We start from the raw sequence: 15,800 nt of genomic DNA on the forward strand, positions 1-15,800 counted from the left end.
CACACACACACTCATGACTGTCTGGGTGGTTTTATGCTGCTGTGAGAAGCGTTCTTTCCTTTTTTTCTGGAAGTGTTTATCTCTTACAAACACACACACACACTTCTTCTTTCTTAAGGAGGACTTAAATTGGCATAATACATAGCTTCAATTGAAACTAAATGCCTAATCCAAATCTAAATTTAAAAGCAAATACGTACACACACACACACAGATAGGACTTTGAATTGCCTACTCTTCATCCCCATGTCTGCTAGTCCTGACAAGGTCAGTGTTTATGCTGGAAAATGTCCTAAAGAAATAATAAATGTGTTCAAACACACACACACACACTGTTTACTAATTACAAGTATATCTCATCTTATCTTCCCCTTCTCCTCTGTGCTCTCCCTCCTATCTGTAATTTATACTTTCTTTCCCTCTTTACTCTAACAACTTCCATAACTCTTCCCTTCCTCCCTCTATCACTCGCTCTGTTTCCTGCTTTCTCCATTCCTATTCCCCAGACAGACATTATTGGAGCGAGTGGGTATCGATTTGCCACAACCCTTTTTCCTCTATCTCTGACCATCTCCAGTAGTTTTCTCTATCTTTTCCATCACCATTTCCAGAACACATCCTCCCTCTTGCTCTTCCAACCGTACATCCTGCCTCTCTCTTTCTAATTACTTTTGGGTTAGTATGAATTTTATCCTCCTTGTTCTAGATCCACTAGTTTTCTCTGCAGTCATTTTGCATTTTCCTGCAGGATCATAACTGTGCTGATGCCAGTATACAGAAGAATACATGTCTTATTATAGTTCTGATCCTAAGAATCAAACAATTCCCAATAGTTCTTTAATCCACAGATCACTTAGAGCGAGAGCAGTGCGGCAAGTGTCGCAGTTGAAAGCAAAGCATCTTGACTTTACAGCTTTTTTTGACACATTAAAGGGGAACTTGTAAAGCAAAAGTGCCATTACTTCCCTCTTTGTTACCCTCTTAATCTACTGTCTCTCTCTCTCAGCCTTCATCCTTCACCCAGCAAGGATCAGACCATAAAACATCCTTCAGCAAACATAATTCTTTCCCCTCAGATCAAGTTCTTATTTCCAGATGAAGCACTTTTTGAATAACTTTTGCCCGGAATCAAAAACTTCAGTTCTGCATCTCCCTCTGACAGATGAAAAGAAGCATTGACATGTTTTATTGTAGGAATTTAGAGTTTTTTCTAGTTCCTGACTGGGATATTTTAAATATTCTTCCATCCCATTATCCACCCTTTCTCTCTGCCTCTCCCCCGTCTGTACCTCCCCTCACTCGCTACAGTGCCTCCTGCTAATCTCCTCTCCCTTTGGTCCCATTAGTTATCTCCTGATGGGTCATTAACTATTAAACACCAGATAGAGGGAAAAGGAGGAGAGGGCTGCTCGGTAAGGTTTGTGTCTCGTTTGCAATAATAAATGGACACAGAGGGAGAGCAGGAGAGGAGGTGGGTGGGGCAGGTCCATATAGGGTGGTTTTCTGTTTGTAATGATTAGTGGAAATCAGTAGGAAAAGGAGGAGGAGAGCGGGAACAGTTCAGTCTGTCCTCTGAGATAACGCAAAGAAAAGACGACGGAGATATACATCAATTTACAAAAATAAACCAAAGCAGAGCAATTATCAGGCTGCGTCTTGTGTCTTCATCCAAACTGCACTCCTGCCTTTTCCCCTTCATCAAATCAAAGCCAGGCTTTCTCATCCAGACGAGCTTAAAAAGGTCTTCGGATGATCCCGAGACACATAAAGCCTCAGATGTCATCAAGTTCAGAGTTCTTCAGTCACTGAGGCTAAACTGTTTAGAATTTATTAAATGTTGCTTCCATCTAGTGGTCACAGATGGTAATTGTTTAAAAGTTCATTTCCCCCAGGAATGTCCTTAAGAAACAATTAGAGAAGATGTTAAACTTTAGCTAAATTATTGAAAGAAACAAATTTAATAACGATAATAATTAATAATAATAATTTAAAATAACGTGTTGTTGTCTGTGGTCCTTGCTAGTGAATTGATTATTGGGAGTTGAAACCTCTTCTTTTTTTTAAGTCTACCTACACCTGCATATTAATGCGTCAACGTTTCTGTCTGTAGAGTGTCTGATGTTGGGGATGGAGATCGACCTGCAGCGAGTGGAAAACAGCGTGATCGCCGTGGAGAGTGTGTTGAAATCATGGCTTCAAGAGCAGGGAGGTGACAGAGAGCACCTCCACCTCCTGCTGCCGAGCCCCACAGACAGTCCCATCCCAGGTTAGAAACAACGCTCACACACACGCACACCCATGGATGCTTTGGGCATCATGCAATGAAAATATACAGTTTACTAATACACTGTTTTAATAGGACAATATAGGTGACCAATGTTGTTTTCACATTTTACAAAGAATATCAAAACTGGTGCTAAAACCGACATTGTGTGACCAGTTGTTTTTCTGCATATTATATCCTGCACTTGTGTCATTTGTCCCCTGCGTAGTGTGTGTGAAGTGTGACATGCAGGAGCGTCTGATCAGCCCCGCACTCATCCCCCTGACCCCCAACCTGGGAGTAAAGACTGAGAGCGTCCGGGACTTCCTGTCTGTCGCCAAGGGCTCAGCCAATCAGAGCTCACCACCACAGAGACTGAAAGTAATCAAGTAAGACGTCAGGCAGCAATTGACAAATATTTCAGATCTATCCCATTCAGCAGGAGCCAATCACGAGCTCTAACACTAACATTGGTTATGATAAAGAATGCTCAGGGCCCTGATGACATAAGCCTGGTTACCCTTAGTTACCAGCCTCGACTTAGGAACCATTAGCAAGTGATGGGTAGAAGATCTTAGATTACGGCTTGGAGCATAGGAAGTTAGTAGCTCTGTAATATAACTGGGGACCGACCAGATCGCGTCATCGGCAGCGATCACATGAAAAAGCCAAATGCAGCAGAGAGGAAACTGTCAGGAATCAAACCGTTAATCCTCAGTGTCTGAACTAAGTCAGCAACCTAAACAACAACCTAAACAACCACGTTTCTCATTTCCTCAACAAACCCAACAAAACTCACAACCAGACTTAATCAATGGGAGCACCCAGGGTGAAAAATATTAAACTGAATTTATTCCAGTATATTCACATGAAGTCCTGAATATTTGTATCAGTGCATGGAAGCATAGCTGCAACTCTATGCAGCCTATACAGTAGAAGGCAATAATTATAATTACAATCTAATAAAATCTTATTGTCTAAAAGCCTGTGAGGTTCTTGTTTAGCTGAACAAAATAAGTCTGAATATCAAATTAAAAGTTGTGATTTATCAAACTTTAAATAAGAGGAATGATAATTAAATTGTTTGATACAATTTTACGGTTTTAATTTGTTTTCATTTAATAGTGTTTGAATACATTTTCATGTGTCATTACACAAATTATACATACAGCACATGACACTGAAAGAAATATTTAAGAACTCAGTAACTGGGTTATCAGTAGCAGAGGAGTGATGTTCAAAGACAAAGAAATAATACACACACACACACACACACACACAAAGCATCCCATACACAAGTGAGTGCTGCACTGTGTTGTGTCTACACACACTGTCTCACAGTGCCTAAACCAGTTTAACAGTTTCTTTATCTTCCCTGATTTGCATTGGTTTTACATTTCCAGGAGCTGCTGTAAGATGTTTTGTGTGACTGAGTGTGTGTTTTGCATACAGGTCAATATCAGAGTTGTTTTTGTGTGTATGTGTGTGTGTGTGTGTGTGCTTTCCATACTAACAATGGTTTGCAGCAGTGACATTCAAATGAAGCTTCACAATTTACCTCAGCAGGGATGATGTCATCCTGTTCCTCTGCTATATGCTGCTGAAACACATCTCGGGACCTGGATGAAAAGAAACTTGGTTTTCATGACATGTGTACACATTTTTTTCAGTAATGAAGTCAAAAAGGCCACAAAACGTTTTCTGACATCGTAGACACACCAGTCCTTCATCTTGTAGGCTGACCAAAGTGTTGTGTGTGTGTTACAGGGTTCTGCGTGCGGACGGAGTGTGTGAGAGTGTGTTGTACGGCCTGCCATTGGTGATCCGTCCCACCACCTGCTGGCAGCTGGACTGGGAAGAAATGGAGGCCAACCACAACTTGTTCCACGCTCTCTGCCACACACTCAGGGTGTGTGACTCACAATTTGGACATTGACAGAATGCCTCAAAAAGAACTTGTGAAACATCTGACAACAAGAGAACTTATGCATCTCATGTGGCTGTCTAAGCTGAGACCACACTGTTTCTGTTACAGCTGCATATATTCACATCTAGGACTGTTTTGACAATTCCAGGATGTTTTATCTCACACTGCCAATCTATGTGTGTGTTTGCATCACATTAACCAGGTTGTAGGTTTAAGACTAGATTGGTATTAGTCATATTTGTTCGGTGGGGTGTAGATTACAGGAACTTAAGGAGCAAACATCTGGCAGGGCAGGTAGTAGCAGAAAGAATATTTAATAATGAATAGGCTTACAGTCTGTGTTGGCAAGCAAGAAAGTTAGTCCAGAACTCAGGAAGCAAAACATGGTGAAACACCAGGGAACAGAGCAGATACAAAAGGAGCACAGACTAAATACACAAGGTAGAAAGGGATAATGGGGCACAGGTGAAACACATTAGACTTAAACAGGGAGTAAAACCAGCAAAAGACACACATGGCAAGAAACTTCAAAGTAAAACAGGAAGTAACATTTAGTAAAATAAATGAAACGACCAACTCAAAAATCCCCAAACACTTGTGAAATCCAAATAAAACTAAGCAGGAATGACACTCAGTAGATGGCATCAGTCCATAAGGCCCAACAGTCCCCTTATGAAACCACATTTAACTTCAGTAGTAACAGACAACATGGCAGATTTTTTTCATTAAGATCTATGAATCAATGAAAATGATAAAAAAAAAAACAATGATGAAATGATGAAAACACAATGTTAAAGAAAAATTCCTGGATTCGCTTCCTTATCCGGATCCCTGCCAAAATGTGGTCTTCATTGGATCATGCCCCATCTCCCCACACAGTTTCATTCAAATCGGTACAGTTGTTTTTGGCTTAGTCTTGCTAAAACCAAACCAACCAACAAACAAACATTAATTTTGTGACATTATCTAAGTTGCCTTTTTTTTCAGAGTCGTGACTTATTCCTGCTGCTGCAGGTGGAGCCTGTCCAAAGGTCGACAGCCGAAAGCTCAGGTCAGTGTGTGTTTGTGTGTGTTTGTGTTTGTGTTTGTGTGTGTGTGTATGCACTCATCTGTATGTTTGTGTGTATACAGGTGTGTATTCTCACTATGTCCTCCAGCCGTCCCCGTCTCTCACCCTCCTTCTGAAGCCTGTGGCCTCCAGAGAGTTGCTGCTGCCCTGCCATCAGCCAATCTCAACTCAGGACCCTGCACCTGATGCCATGCAGACAGTACAGGTTAGGTTTGAACTTTGTTCGTTATACACACGGTACATACACAGACGGAAGCATTCAGAAAGTAGAAATACTATGGATACATTTAAATCACAAATGTGTGCACTGATTTCAGGAACCACAAAACTATAAACTTTAAAACAGTCTAGACATTCTGATGTGCTGCTTTGGTTGATACCTGCATGTTTTCTGTCTCTGTTCTGTGTGTCAGAGTTGTCTCACTCAGCTGGACGAGGAGTTTGTGTTCAACCCCCTCTCTCTGAGCAGTAACCTCTACCAGCATCTCAAGAGCAGGGGCCTGCTCTCACAGCCACGCTACCCATACAGGTCTGCACCAGAGACACGTTTATAAAACATGTAAATAGAAATGGACGAAGACTGCAGGTGAAGCCAGTGCAGAGATACCTGAAACCTGTAGTCTCTAAAAAGACCAGCAGAGAGTCCGTTTCTATAGGAATCTGTGGAAATGATTCAACATTTTCATACTGAGTCTTAATCACTAGTTTCATTACATCATGATGATTATTTGATGATGACAATGATGATGATGATTGATGATTCCAGGATCCAGCCAGCAGCTGTCCTCAGAGACCAGTCTCAACCAGCAGAGGGCGCTAAACCCACAGCCGGCAGACAGCCTCGACAGGTAAACAACACAGTTTTATGACAGTGTAAAGGTCATGAAGTGCCGCTCTCGTATGAACACAACCATTATCACATAATTAAGGACCAACGTTATAGCTGAAAGGAGCACAAATATTTTTATAAACCTCTTAATGCCGTGTACAGTGATTTACAAATTTCCTCCTCATTTGTCACTTCCTGGTCCACCAGATGGCAGCACTCTCTAGATACAGTGAAGCTCTTACTGTAATTACACACACACACGTCCAAACTTGACCTTCATGCAAATGATTATTTTCTCTGATGAAGGGAAGTGATGCAGCAAACTGCTGAGGTCGGCCTCAGGGGAAAAAGCAGATAGAAATCTGTCAATGTATTTCAAGTGGTACGACGTTTTTTTGTTGATTTGTCTGTCTGTTAGGGTCAGGGCAGCATTACATCAAATCTACTGGACAGATTAACATGAATCTTTAATGTGTGTGTATCTCATTGCATCAAATAATTACTGTTTGTAGTGTGTATTTGTTTGAAACAAAAAATAAATAATTCTACTTATAGATTATATAGTTTATATTTATACATTATGGTTTTTATAGTTTGGCATTAAGACATACATCTGACCTGTCACTTCTGTGGTACTTTGAGATTTAGACCTATTTGCATTTAATGCATCTCTTAGAATTCAACTCCTGTAAATATGTCAGTGAGTATTTTAAATATAAATCATCATTATGTTACTTAAGCCGATTGTTTCAGTTCATCCTTCATTTTATTTCCTTCACATTAACTGGAACCTACTACGACCTGAGCGCATGTAGCTGGTGGTGATATGTCATCAGGCTCGATAAGGCTATGATGACAACATGCAAATCGTTCACTCAACAGAGAAACAATGTTTTCGCTGTTCTGCAGAAGGACAGATTTTGTTCTGTTTGATTTATCCAGTGTGGTAACACTTAGCTGCATGTTTGGGATTGTTTATACAAACACTCTGTTAATGTCCTTCTCCTTTTTTCTTTTTCTTTATCTCTCTTTCGTCCCACCTTATTTGGAGCCTCCCCCTCTTATCTCACTACTTCTTTACTCCTCTCTCCTGCAGTATTCAATTAATTTGCCTATTTATCTTGTGTTTTCAGAACTTTAACGTATTATTGTGAATTTGAAATCTAAAGGGTGTGCGTTGTCTCCATTCAGCCACAAAACCAGAGTCGCCAACTGGGATCAAACAGCAGGGTCAGAGCCACCGTGGCTCCGATGCCTTCGTCCTCCCTCCACACGTCCTCCTCCTTCTCCTCTTCCTCCGCCCTGGGGCCTCCGTCTGCGAAGGCCTCCCGTCTGGCTCTGACGCTCCTCAGCAGCAGCAGCAGCAGAGGTAGAAGGGGGGGCCCTGCTCCATCTCAACAGGAGGAAGACAATGATGACTCCATGATAATATAGTGAGAGCAACCGGAGGGTGAGTGGGCCGAGAGAACAATACAATGACAGGGGAGAGGGAGAGAGAGATAGAGAGAGAGAGAGAGAGAGAGAGAGAGGCAGTGAATAACATTCTTAACAAGTCATTTAAAATAGAAACAGTTTGAAAAGCCAACATGTCAATTCAAAGGACTTTCGAGTGAGAAACAGTGTGGCTCACAGTCACATACGCACACTGAGGCTTGTTAAACTCACATCTAGCTTATGTTATACGTGTGGTAAGAATAAATAGAGACGAAAAGAAGGTGCGAAAAGAAGCTGTCATAACCCGAAGTGCAACAAAGCCTGAGTGTGTGTTCGCATTGTGTCACTGTGTGTGTTGTGCACATTTATGTGCAAGTTACTGTGGCTGTAAAGGTTTTGCAATCTGCCTGATTGCTCACGAACTTCACGATGGTGTCCGATCAGCCGAGCGTGTGTGTGGGTGCATGTGAGAAAGGAAAGTTTCTAGTCACTGCCATCTTTAGGTTGCTGTGACTGAAAAACTTTTTAAAAACCACACGTTAAAAACAATGAAAAAGCAGGAGAGAAAATGAAAAGAAGGGAAACAGCGGGACAATGGAAGATGGAGGGAACAGACTAATAAAGAAATTCCCCCAAAAATGACAAAAGAGGGGTGGTGTGGGGATACGAGAGGGATTAAAAGCTGATGTATGTATAAAAAGCACCGTCTGCATGTTGCAGCACAGCCACCAACACACGCAGTAAAACACAAGAACTCAAAACACAAAGAAACCAGTGACAGAAATACAACTGAGGGCGCAATAAAGCAGACGCACAGCAGCTTTGATACTATAGCGACTCACAGACAAACACATATGCACATTCCGTTTTTCCATTTTGCCCTTAAGTCCCAGTGTGAACACAGCTTCAGTGTTTTAATGAGACAGAGAGGAAAGCAGCAGACAGAGGGGCCTCTCTGCTCGCCTTCACCCCCACAGCTCGCTCTCTCTCTGGGGCTTGAAAGGTGGCGAGGTGGGGGGGTGGATGGAAGGAGAACAGAGAAAACTGATTTTAAACATGGTAACTTTGCTATGAAGAATTTCCAGTGTGTGTGTGTGTAGGGGTTAACTCGTGTTCATGCAGTGACATCACTGGTTGAATTCTGAGCAACATTGATTGTTCATGCTCATACGTAGATTCAGGTCGTTACAAACATCCATCATCCCTTTTATTAATTTATTACTCGTCAAAGAGCAGTGTCACACACACACACACACACACACACACACACACACACACACACACACACACACACACACACACACACACACACACACACACACACACACACACACACACGCATAGACTTAATCAGTCTCCCGCCATTCCACCCCCGCGTTGAATCTTATAACATTAGGGTCCATGACTTCATGACGTGGTGATGTTGCGGGACTTCCGCATTCGCCGAATTACAACCACAACGATGCTTTTGTCTCTGAGGAGAATTCATCTGCACGTCCAAAAGTACCCGCTGACATTTTACCCACTTCTCTCTCTCCGTCCTTTCCTGCCTCACTCAGTACTTTCTTTCTGGTCCTCACCAGCTCAAGTTGAGTGTTTGAATTTCATACGTTTGTTCGAAACAGAACCACAGCAGCTTCTCCCTCTCCCCGCGGCCAGAGTTCCTCCGTTTGACCTAAGCACGGTCAGACACACTCCTCATTAAATGTCACAACTGTGAGACATTAATGGGACGTGACCTACGGCAACAAAAGTGTGATTGTTTGTGTTTGCAAATTTCATTCAGAGGGTTCTTTTAGGGTTTTTTGTGAGTTTTCGACCCATATGAACTTTGTTTTTCTTGTTCTTTGTTGTTTTACATGACAAACATCTTTATCTCATAGTAGCTCAGTCATGTTCCTGTTCAGCTTTAATGTCGTCATGGTTTTAATCTAGTTTACTGTTTGATCTTTAAAGGAAAAGAACATGGATTGATGTAATTTGTTCTCTCTGTAAATTCATACCAGTTCGCTAAACTGTGATTCAGCTGTTGTTTGATCTTCTTGTAAGTTCTACATATATATGTGTATATTTATTTATGTATTAAGGTTCTCTCAGAGTTGTATTGTAACAGTTTATGAACTGTGGGTTAATAAATGTTGCTTCCAAACATAGCTCATCTATTCACCTTCTGTCAGCAGGATGGAAACTGTCACAGACTTACAGGGCTATGAAAAACTACATGGATATAAATATATAATAGAGTGTATTTATTGATAGATTAGACACTTATCTTTGCAGTCATCACAGCAACACAAAGGTCAGAAGATCAAATGAAGGCCATTTGTTCTCAGTCAGGTTGACCACATGCTAAAGGGCAACATTAAAGAAACCATAGTGAACTAGAAGGTCACTCAGCACAGCACATACCTTACCAAGGCAGAAATTCAATCCAGCTGCACCAAATTGCAACACTCATAAACATGCCTGATTATTTTTGTCAAGATCCAGGAATTATTTTCTGTAAAATCTGTAAATACATTCTTAAAAAAATGCCAATTTCTGAATCCATACCAAAATGTACTGGGTTCTTCCCTGAGCCATACCCCATCGTTCCACCGTGTTTTGTGCTAGTTCCTGCATCATCCTGCCAGCTAACAGACAGACAAATGAAGAAATGCAGACAAAGACATAACCTCCTTGGTGGTGTTGGTAATTAAAACCTAAAACCCCTTGTTTTTGAAAAATTGATTTTGCTCACAGCAAGATTTTTCTTAAATCTATTTTTGCCAAGGAGGATTATGTTCTAATCAGCGTTTGTTTGTGTTTGATGATTAGCAGGATTACTCAAAAACTAGTCAACTGATTTCCATAAATATATGTTACCTACTATATAACTAGGTTATAACCCAATTTCTTTAACACGGCAGATAGGGTGTTGGCCTTTGCGGATGTATGCGCTCTGCAAGCACCGTTCTAGTTTATCAGTTCTGCCAACCATTAAAAAGTTAAACATTAAACTATGTATTTGGTGAGAGGATTATTATGATAGCTATTGTAACTTTTTATCACCTTTTTCCATCACTATTTAAGTACTATGAACTGTGTCAATGTTAATGAGCATGGGGATGAACATGAAATAGTGTCTATACTAAAAACTCAGTTGAAACGTTATATTAAAACTTATTCATGTAGTCAAATGTTGGTCATGTGACTTGAGTTAAAACTTTAAAAGTTCCACACGCCACCCTTCATAGCATTTCATCCAATAGTGTCAATAAAATAAAGTAAACACTTTATTTTTAATAAATCAATAATAATCAGAGAATCAAACATTAGTGAAATGAGCTGTTCCTGCTGCTGGTACCGGATGAGACGCATCTTTTTCGTCGGTGTTACTTTCAGAAAAGAACCCACAAAAGAGTACGAAACTAGTACCAGTCATCACATACCACCACACAGGAGACAGTTTGTCTCTTGAGTTCAGATTCATTGTTTCCTGAGGGTGTAGAAATGACCTTTCACTGCACCGTTTTGTCTCATTTTGCAGACGGTGAACTCGCGTCAGCTGTTCTTCTGATGCAGTTTTCGAAACACTATTCTTGTAGTTTCATAAAGTGTTTAGCATTTTTCCGTCCTGACCTTAAAAAAAAAGAGATCTTTTGTGGTCGGCTGCCTGTCTAAAAAGTGCAGTAATATCTCGTCTATGTCTCATCAGCTTCTGTATCTGAGTCGAGATAATATTAGTACTGTGACTTCCTGCTTGGTTCGCACTGTTCCATTTCCTTCTTTGCAGAAAAAAACCCTCTGCCAGACTCTAACTGTCTCATAAACTATAATACACTGTCTCTTTCCTGCGATTGTCGTCACTGGAGGGACACACACAGCAGGACAGGGCAGGGACGCGAAGCAGCACAAGAGTCACAGTTCATACACAAGTTACAGGCAGAGAATAATCAACTCTCTCACAAGCTGCTGTGAGTAAGAACAGAAAGAGGAAGTGCATCTCGGTGAGGAGGAAGTGAGGAGGTGAAGTCAGGAGGCTGCAGGGACGTGAATTATCATCCCGCCGACAGAAATCCAAAAAGGTCTCGACTCCTACGCAGGACTAAAGTCTGGATGTCTCATTTGCTTATTAACGTGTCTCTGCCACAGACTCGTGAATCACCTCATCTGCTCCAGAGGTTAAGCATGAACTCAGTTTCGTCTTTTGTCATTGTCCTCAAACATTTACGAGCCACCAAACCAGGCTGGAAACAAATATCACTTTATACACACATTCCTCTGCATCGGCATCCCCTTTATTCTGAAACTGAACGAGAGTCTGTCATTTCCTCCAGCTAGAGCACCGAGAGCCGAGAATGAGTGAATGAAACTCTCTCTTTCAGACGCACCGGTGAATGGGTTTGCCTGCGCAGAGCTAAAAATAACAGCTGGTGGTCTGCTGGGTTTCAGGTGAAGGCAGAGCACAGACGAGTCGTCATATTTAATCAGACTGTAACATCAGGTCTCTTATACTTCATGTTACCATCAGACAACAGATTCAGGAAACGCAGAGCACCAGCACCTCCTTCTATTTTACACAGTGCAGCTGACAGGTGCACTTCCGTTTCTTTCAACCTTGCAGCTCATTTGTATTAACAAGCTTATGTTAATATGTAGATTAGTACAAAGTTGTTAGGTTTCCTAAGGGGTTCTGCACTAATGACAATGTTTTATTTGAAAGGTGTCACCCGTGGTAATAGTTTATGATGAATTATCAACCAATTCATGCAGCTCTGCAGAGCGTTTTAATGTCTTTCAGCTCATTGTTTTGGTGTTAGAGGCCACAACTCTGTTTCTCACCACTCTCCTCGATCTCCCAGCAGTGGCCAGTCAAGTGCCCCCCCCCCCCCAAAAAAGGTGCATTCAGACAAATTGGAGTTTTTCTGTTAATTTGTACCAACTGCTAGATACAGAAGCTCCACCTGTGTGATTGTGTGTGTGTGTGTGTGTGAGCAACTCAGCCTCTGACATATCTCAGCACAAATTAAGTGCAGTCTCCCTAGTTTCTTATGAAGGGGAGTACAAAGCTCCACAAGATTCATAAAGCTCTGCTAATCTTTTTTTTGCTTAAGTTAAAACATTGTTGCAGCATGTAAAAACAGTCCAGCACCCACAAGAAGCACCTGTTTGTTTGTGTGATGTCAAGTTTCAGTGCTTCTTGTTGTCGGACTGATCCAGTTCTCTTTCTGTAAGTATGACATGACCTTTAAAAAAAAGTCAGCGACCCTGAAAAAGTTACAAGATGTACAGCAGACAACAGGAAGACTGACCCTGGCATATTAATAGTCAACGGTTGTGTGTGTGCGTGTGTGTGTGTGTGTGTAGACGAAATGCAGAGACCTCAAACCTGCAGCCAAAACTGACTAGAAACATCACATATACACACACACACGTAAATAAGGTTGTGTCTACCTTTTAAAGTCAGTCTATTTATCTATACTGAATATGCTTTTTTTTTTATCTCCTTTTTCAAAATGAATCAAGTTGTCTCCAGTTTTTAACCCATCGCTGATCCGTCTTGTCTCTGCACCATAACACCGAAGGACTTTCCACTGACTGATTTCTCCTGAGCTCCCAGAGGTGGATCTGAAACTATGAAGTGAGATATGCTTTTTCAGTATGAGGCCACAGACACTAACACCGAGCACGCACACACAACAACAACACACACACGCACGCAATCACACAGGCATGCACAAAAGGTGATATGGCCGCAGTGCTGCGAGCTGAAGAAACTTTTTCACACATAGACTTATCTATAGCCGACACACACACACACACACACACACACACACACACACACACACACACACACACACACACACACACACACACACACACACACACACACACACACACACACACACACACACACACACACACACACACTCACACACACACACACACACACCAGGCAGTTGGTTGAACTGTTTCTGCAGATGTGTAAAAGGTCAAAGCAGATGAGGAGAGAAATGAGAGGAAGAGAGGAGACAGAAAGTGAACTGTTTGTTTTTGTGGAGTTCTATTTAAATTTGATTCAAGTGAAAAAAAACAAATCACCTAATCATTATGATTTCATACTCTCCAGTGTGAAATCATAATGATTAGGTGACTCACAGTCTTCTGTGGGTATTTGTGTTCAGACTCATCATAGCTACACAGAAGACACTCTGAAGGACATTACAGCCTTTAAAGGAATAAAGTCTAACATCTTGGGAAATAACCTTCCTACTTCCTCCCTGAGTCAAAGGTGAAGACTGATACCACTCTCATATGTGTCCGTTAAATACAACGCCACAACCAGAAGTTAGTCATCTGAGCTGGAGCTTTGCGCAGAGGCTTGTCGTTAATGTGAGGCTGCCAGGCCACCACAGGAAGTCAGTGCATCTGAAGCCTATAAATAGTAGAAAAACTTTTAAAACTTTAAAAAAAGCGTTCACTAAAAAGTACAGCTATGTGTAAATCCACTCAAATGGACTAAACATTAAGCACAAACTTCTAATCATTATTTACAATATTAGACTAGAATGGTCCCTTTATGAAACCACATTTAATTTCCCTAAACATGCCTGATTTATTCTCTGAGAAATCAACGACCATATTGTCCCGTTCACCTCCAATCTGTACGAATGAAAGATTTACTTCCTGTGGCTAAGCATATCGCAGTGTGGCAGTTCAACTTTGGTGAACTTTGATGCCCGATATTTGCTTTGCATCCGAGTGTTAATGGCCCTGCCCTTTAAGAAGGTGAAAAGAATTTGCTGGATCCGCACCAAAGTTTAATAGATTATCCTTCCACCAAGTCTCGTAAAAATCAGTTGAGTACTTTTTGCGTCATCGTGATGACAAACGCATACGGTATCACTATTATTGTTTTTTTCATCATAACAAACAGTCTGACAGAGCTGAAGTATTACGGTTACACAACTGTTCCTGGTCTCACTCTCCTCTCTGTCCAACCACCTCTCCTGTCTCCCCCATTTCTCCCCCCACAGTCCTGCTGCTGCTCCAGCTTTCTCCCCCGTTAAAGGGACTTGTTTTTTCTCTCCACGGTCGCTAAGTGTTTGCTCATTGTGGGAACTGTTTTTTCTAGAATATTACAAAGTCTCCACCAAATGACTTGACAAGTATGTTGTGATTTGTTCTGAAAAGTTTCTGCCGCTGAAAACTCCGCAACTATCAAGGTTTCGCACTCATGTCTTCAGAACATTTTACGACCAGAATGTGGCCAAAGTCTTCAGCACACACACACACACACCTGACTGAGTAAACGCTAACAAGGAAGTGCTATATAAAGGAGAGAACATTGACAGCATAAAAACAGTACCACCATGCTGTGTGTGTGTGTGTGTGTGTGTGTGTGTGTGTGTGTGTGTGTGTGTGTGTGTGTGTGTGTGTGTGTGTGTGTGTGTGTGTCCTTTCCCCCACCGGGCCCTTTCAATGAGTTCACCCCGAGTTTAATGAGAAAGGCAGAAGTTCTGTTTTTCTTCCCCCTTCTCTGCACGTCACTTCGTCTTTTAGAGAAGTTTCCTGTCCAGAACATTCTCCAGCAGCAGGTGGGGGGATAAAGGCCAAAAAAAAAAAAAAAGAGAGAGGGATAAATAGGGATGAAGAGCAGTGGCGGCGACAGCAGCGGCAGTGAAGGGAACAGTTTGTACCGGTTTGTAAGCCAACCAGACGCAGACAGGTTCCTGCAGCCAGCTTTCATCACGTCAGCCTCTTTTTCATCTGCTCTCTTCTCATTTACATCACTTTATTTTCCCAGTCCCCATCCTCAGCTCTGGATAATCACCAACATGTTACCCCTTTTCTCTGCTGCATTTTTTCCCCTCCCTCTTCCCATTTTTCGCTGGCCTCCTCTAACAGTACCTCCGCAGTTGAAATGCACGGCGTGTCCGACACGAACCGGCCGCCATTAACTGTCACCACGGCAACCCAACAACAGAATTGACGCAGGGAGGAAAAGAAAGGAAGCGAGAAAGACAGGCAAAGTAAGAAAGGACGTCTTTGTTTCGTTTTTCGAGGCTCGACATTAACGGTGCGATTAAGTGGTTGGAAACCGCCTGAAACAACAAAAACAGAGCGTGGTGGAGGGAGGGAAGTGGAGGATGAGGTCAGACTGTTTCACTGTCCCACTCGCTCCAGAACAGAAAAGTCTTTTCAAAGACAAGATAACTGTGTCTAATTGGCTCATGATGAGATAAATCACACAGGGGAAGTAGTGATGCTGCATTTAGGGGAGTTTGTTGCTTTA

General features: G+C 41.8%; 1 protein-coding gene across 4 annotated transcripts in view; it reads left to right on the forward strand.

The window, feature by feature from the left end:
- The window catches only part of m1ap (meiosis 1 associated protein), a 33,430-nt gene extending 24,136 nt beyond the window's left edge, over positions 1-9,294 (forward strand). For 3 of the 4 annotated variants that reach the window (XR_004617006.1, XR_004617005.1, XR_004617004.1), the window contains exons 5-13: positions 2,111-2,266; positions 2,493-2,652; positions 4,031-4,172; positions 5,178-5,241; positions 5,322-5,464; positions 5,673-5,788; positions 6,026-6,107; positions 7,280-7,577; positions 7,608-7,843. Coding sequence is in view for 1 of the 4 variants with exons in the window: in XM_034615603.1 (XP_034471494.1) it covers positions 2,111-2,266; positions 2,493-2,652; positions 4,031-4,172; positions 5,178-5,241; positions 5,322-5,464; positions 5,673-5,788; positions 6,026-6,107; positions 7,280-7,522 (1,106 nt within the window). In the remaining 3 variants the exon portion in view is untranslated. Of the gene's footprint in view, positions 1-2,110; positions 2,267-2,492; positions 2,653-4,030; positions 4,173-5,177; positions 5,242-5,321; positions 5,465-5,672; positions 5,789-6,025; positions 6,108-7,279; positions 7,578-7,607; positions 7,844-9,147 lie in introns of those variants that run through there. The other variant, XM_034615603.1, reaches the window with a different exon arrangement.
- The last annotated feature ends 6,506 nt before the right edge of the window (positions 9,295-15,800 follow it).

This window comes from Hippoglossus hippoglossus, chromosome 18 (genome assembly GCF_009819705.1).
Source record: "Hippoglossus hippoglossus isolate fHipHip1 chromosome 18, fHipHip1.pri, whole genome shotgun sequence".
Lineage (NCBI taxonomy): Eukaryota > Metazoa > Chordata > Actinopteri > Pleuronectiformes > Pleuronectidae > Hippoglossus > Hippoglossus hippoglossus.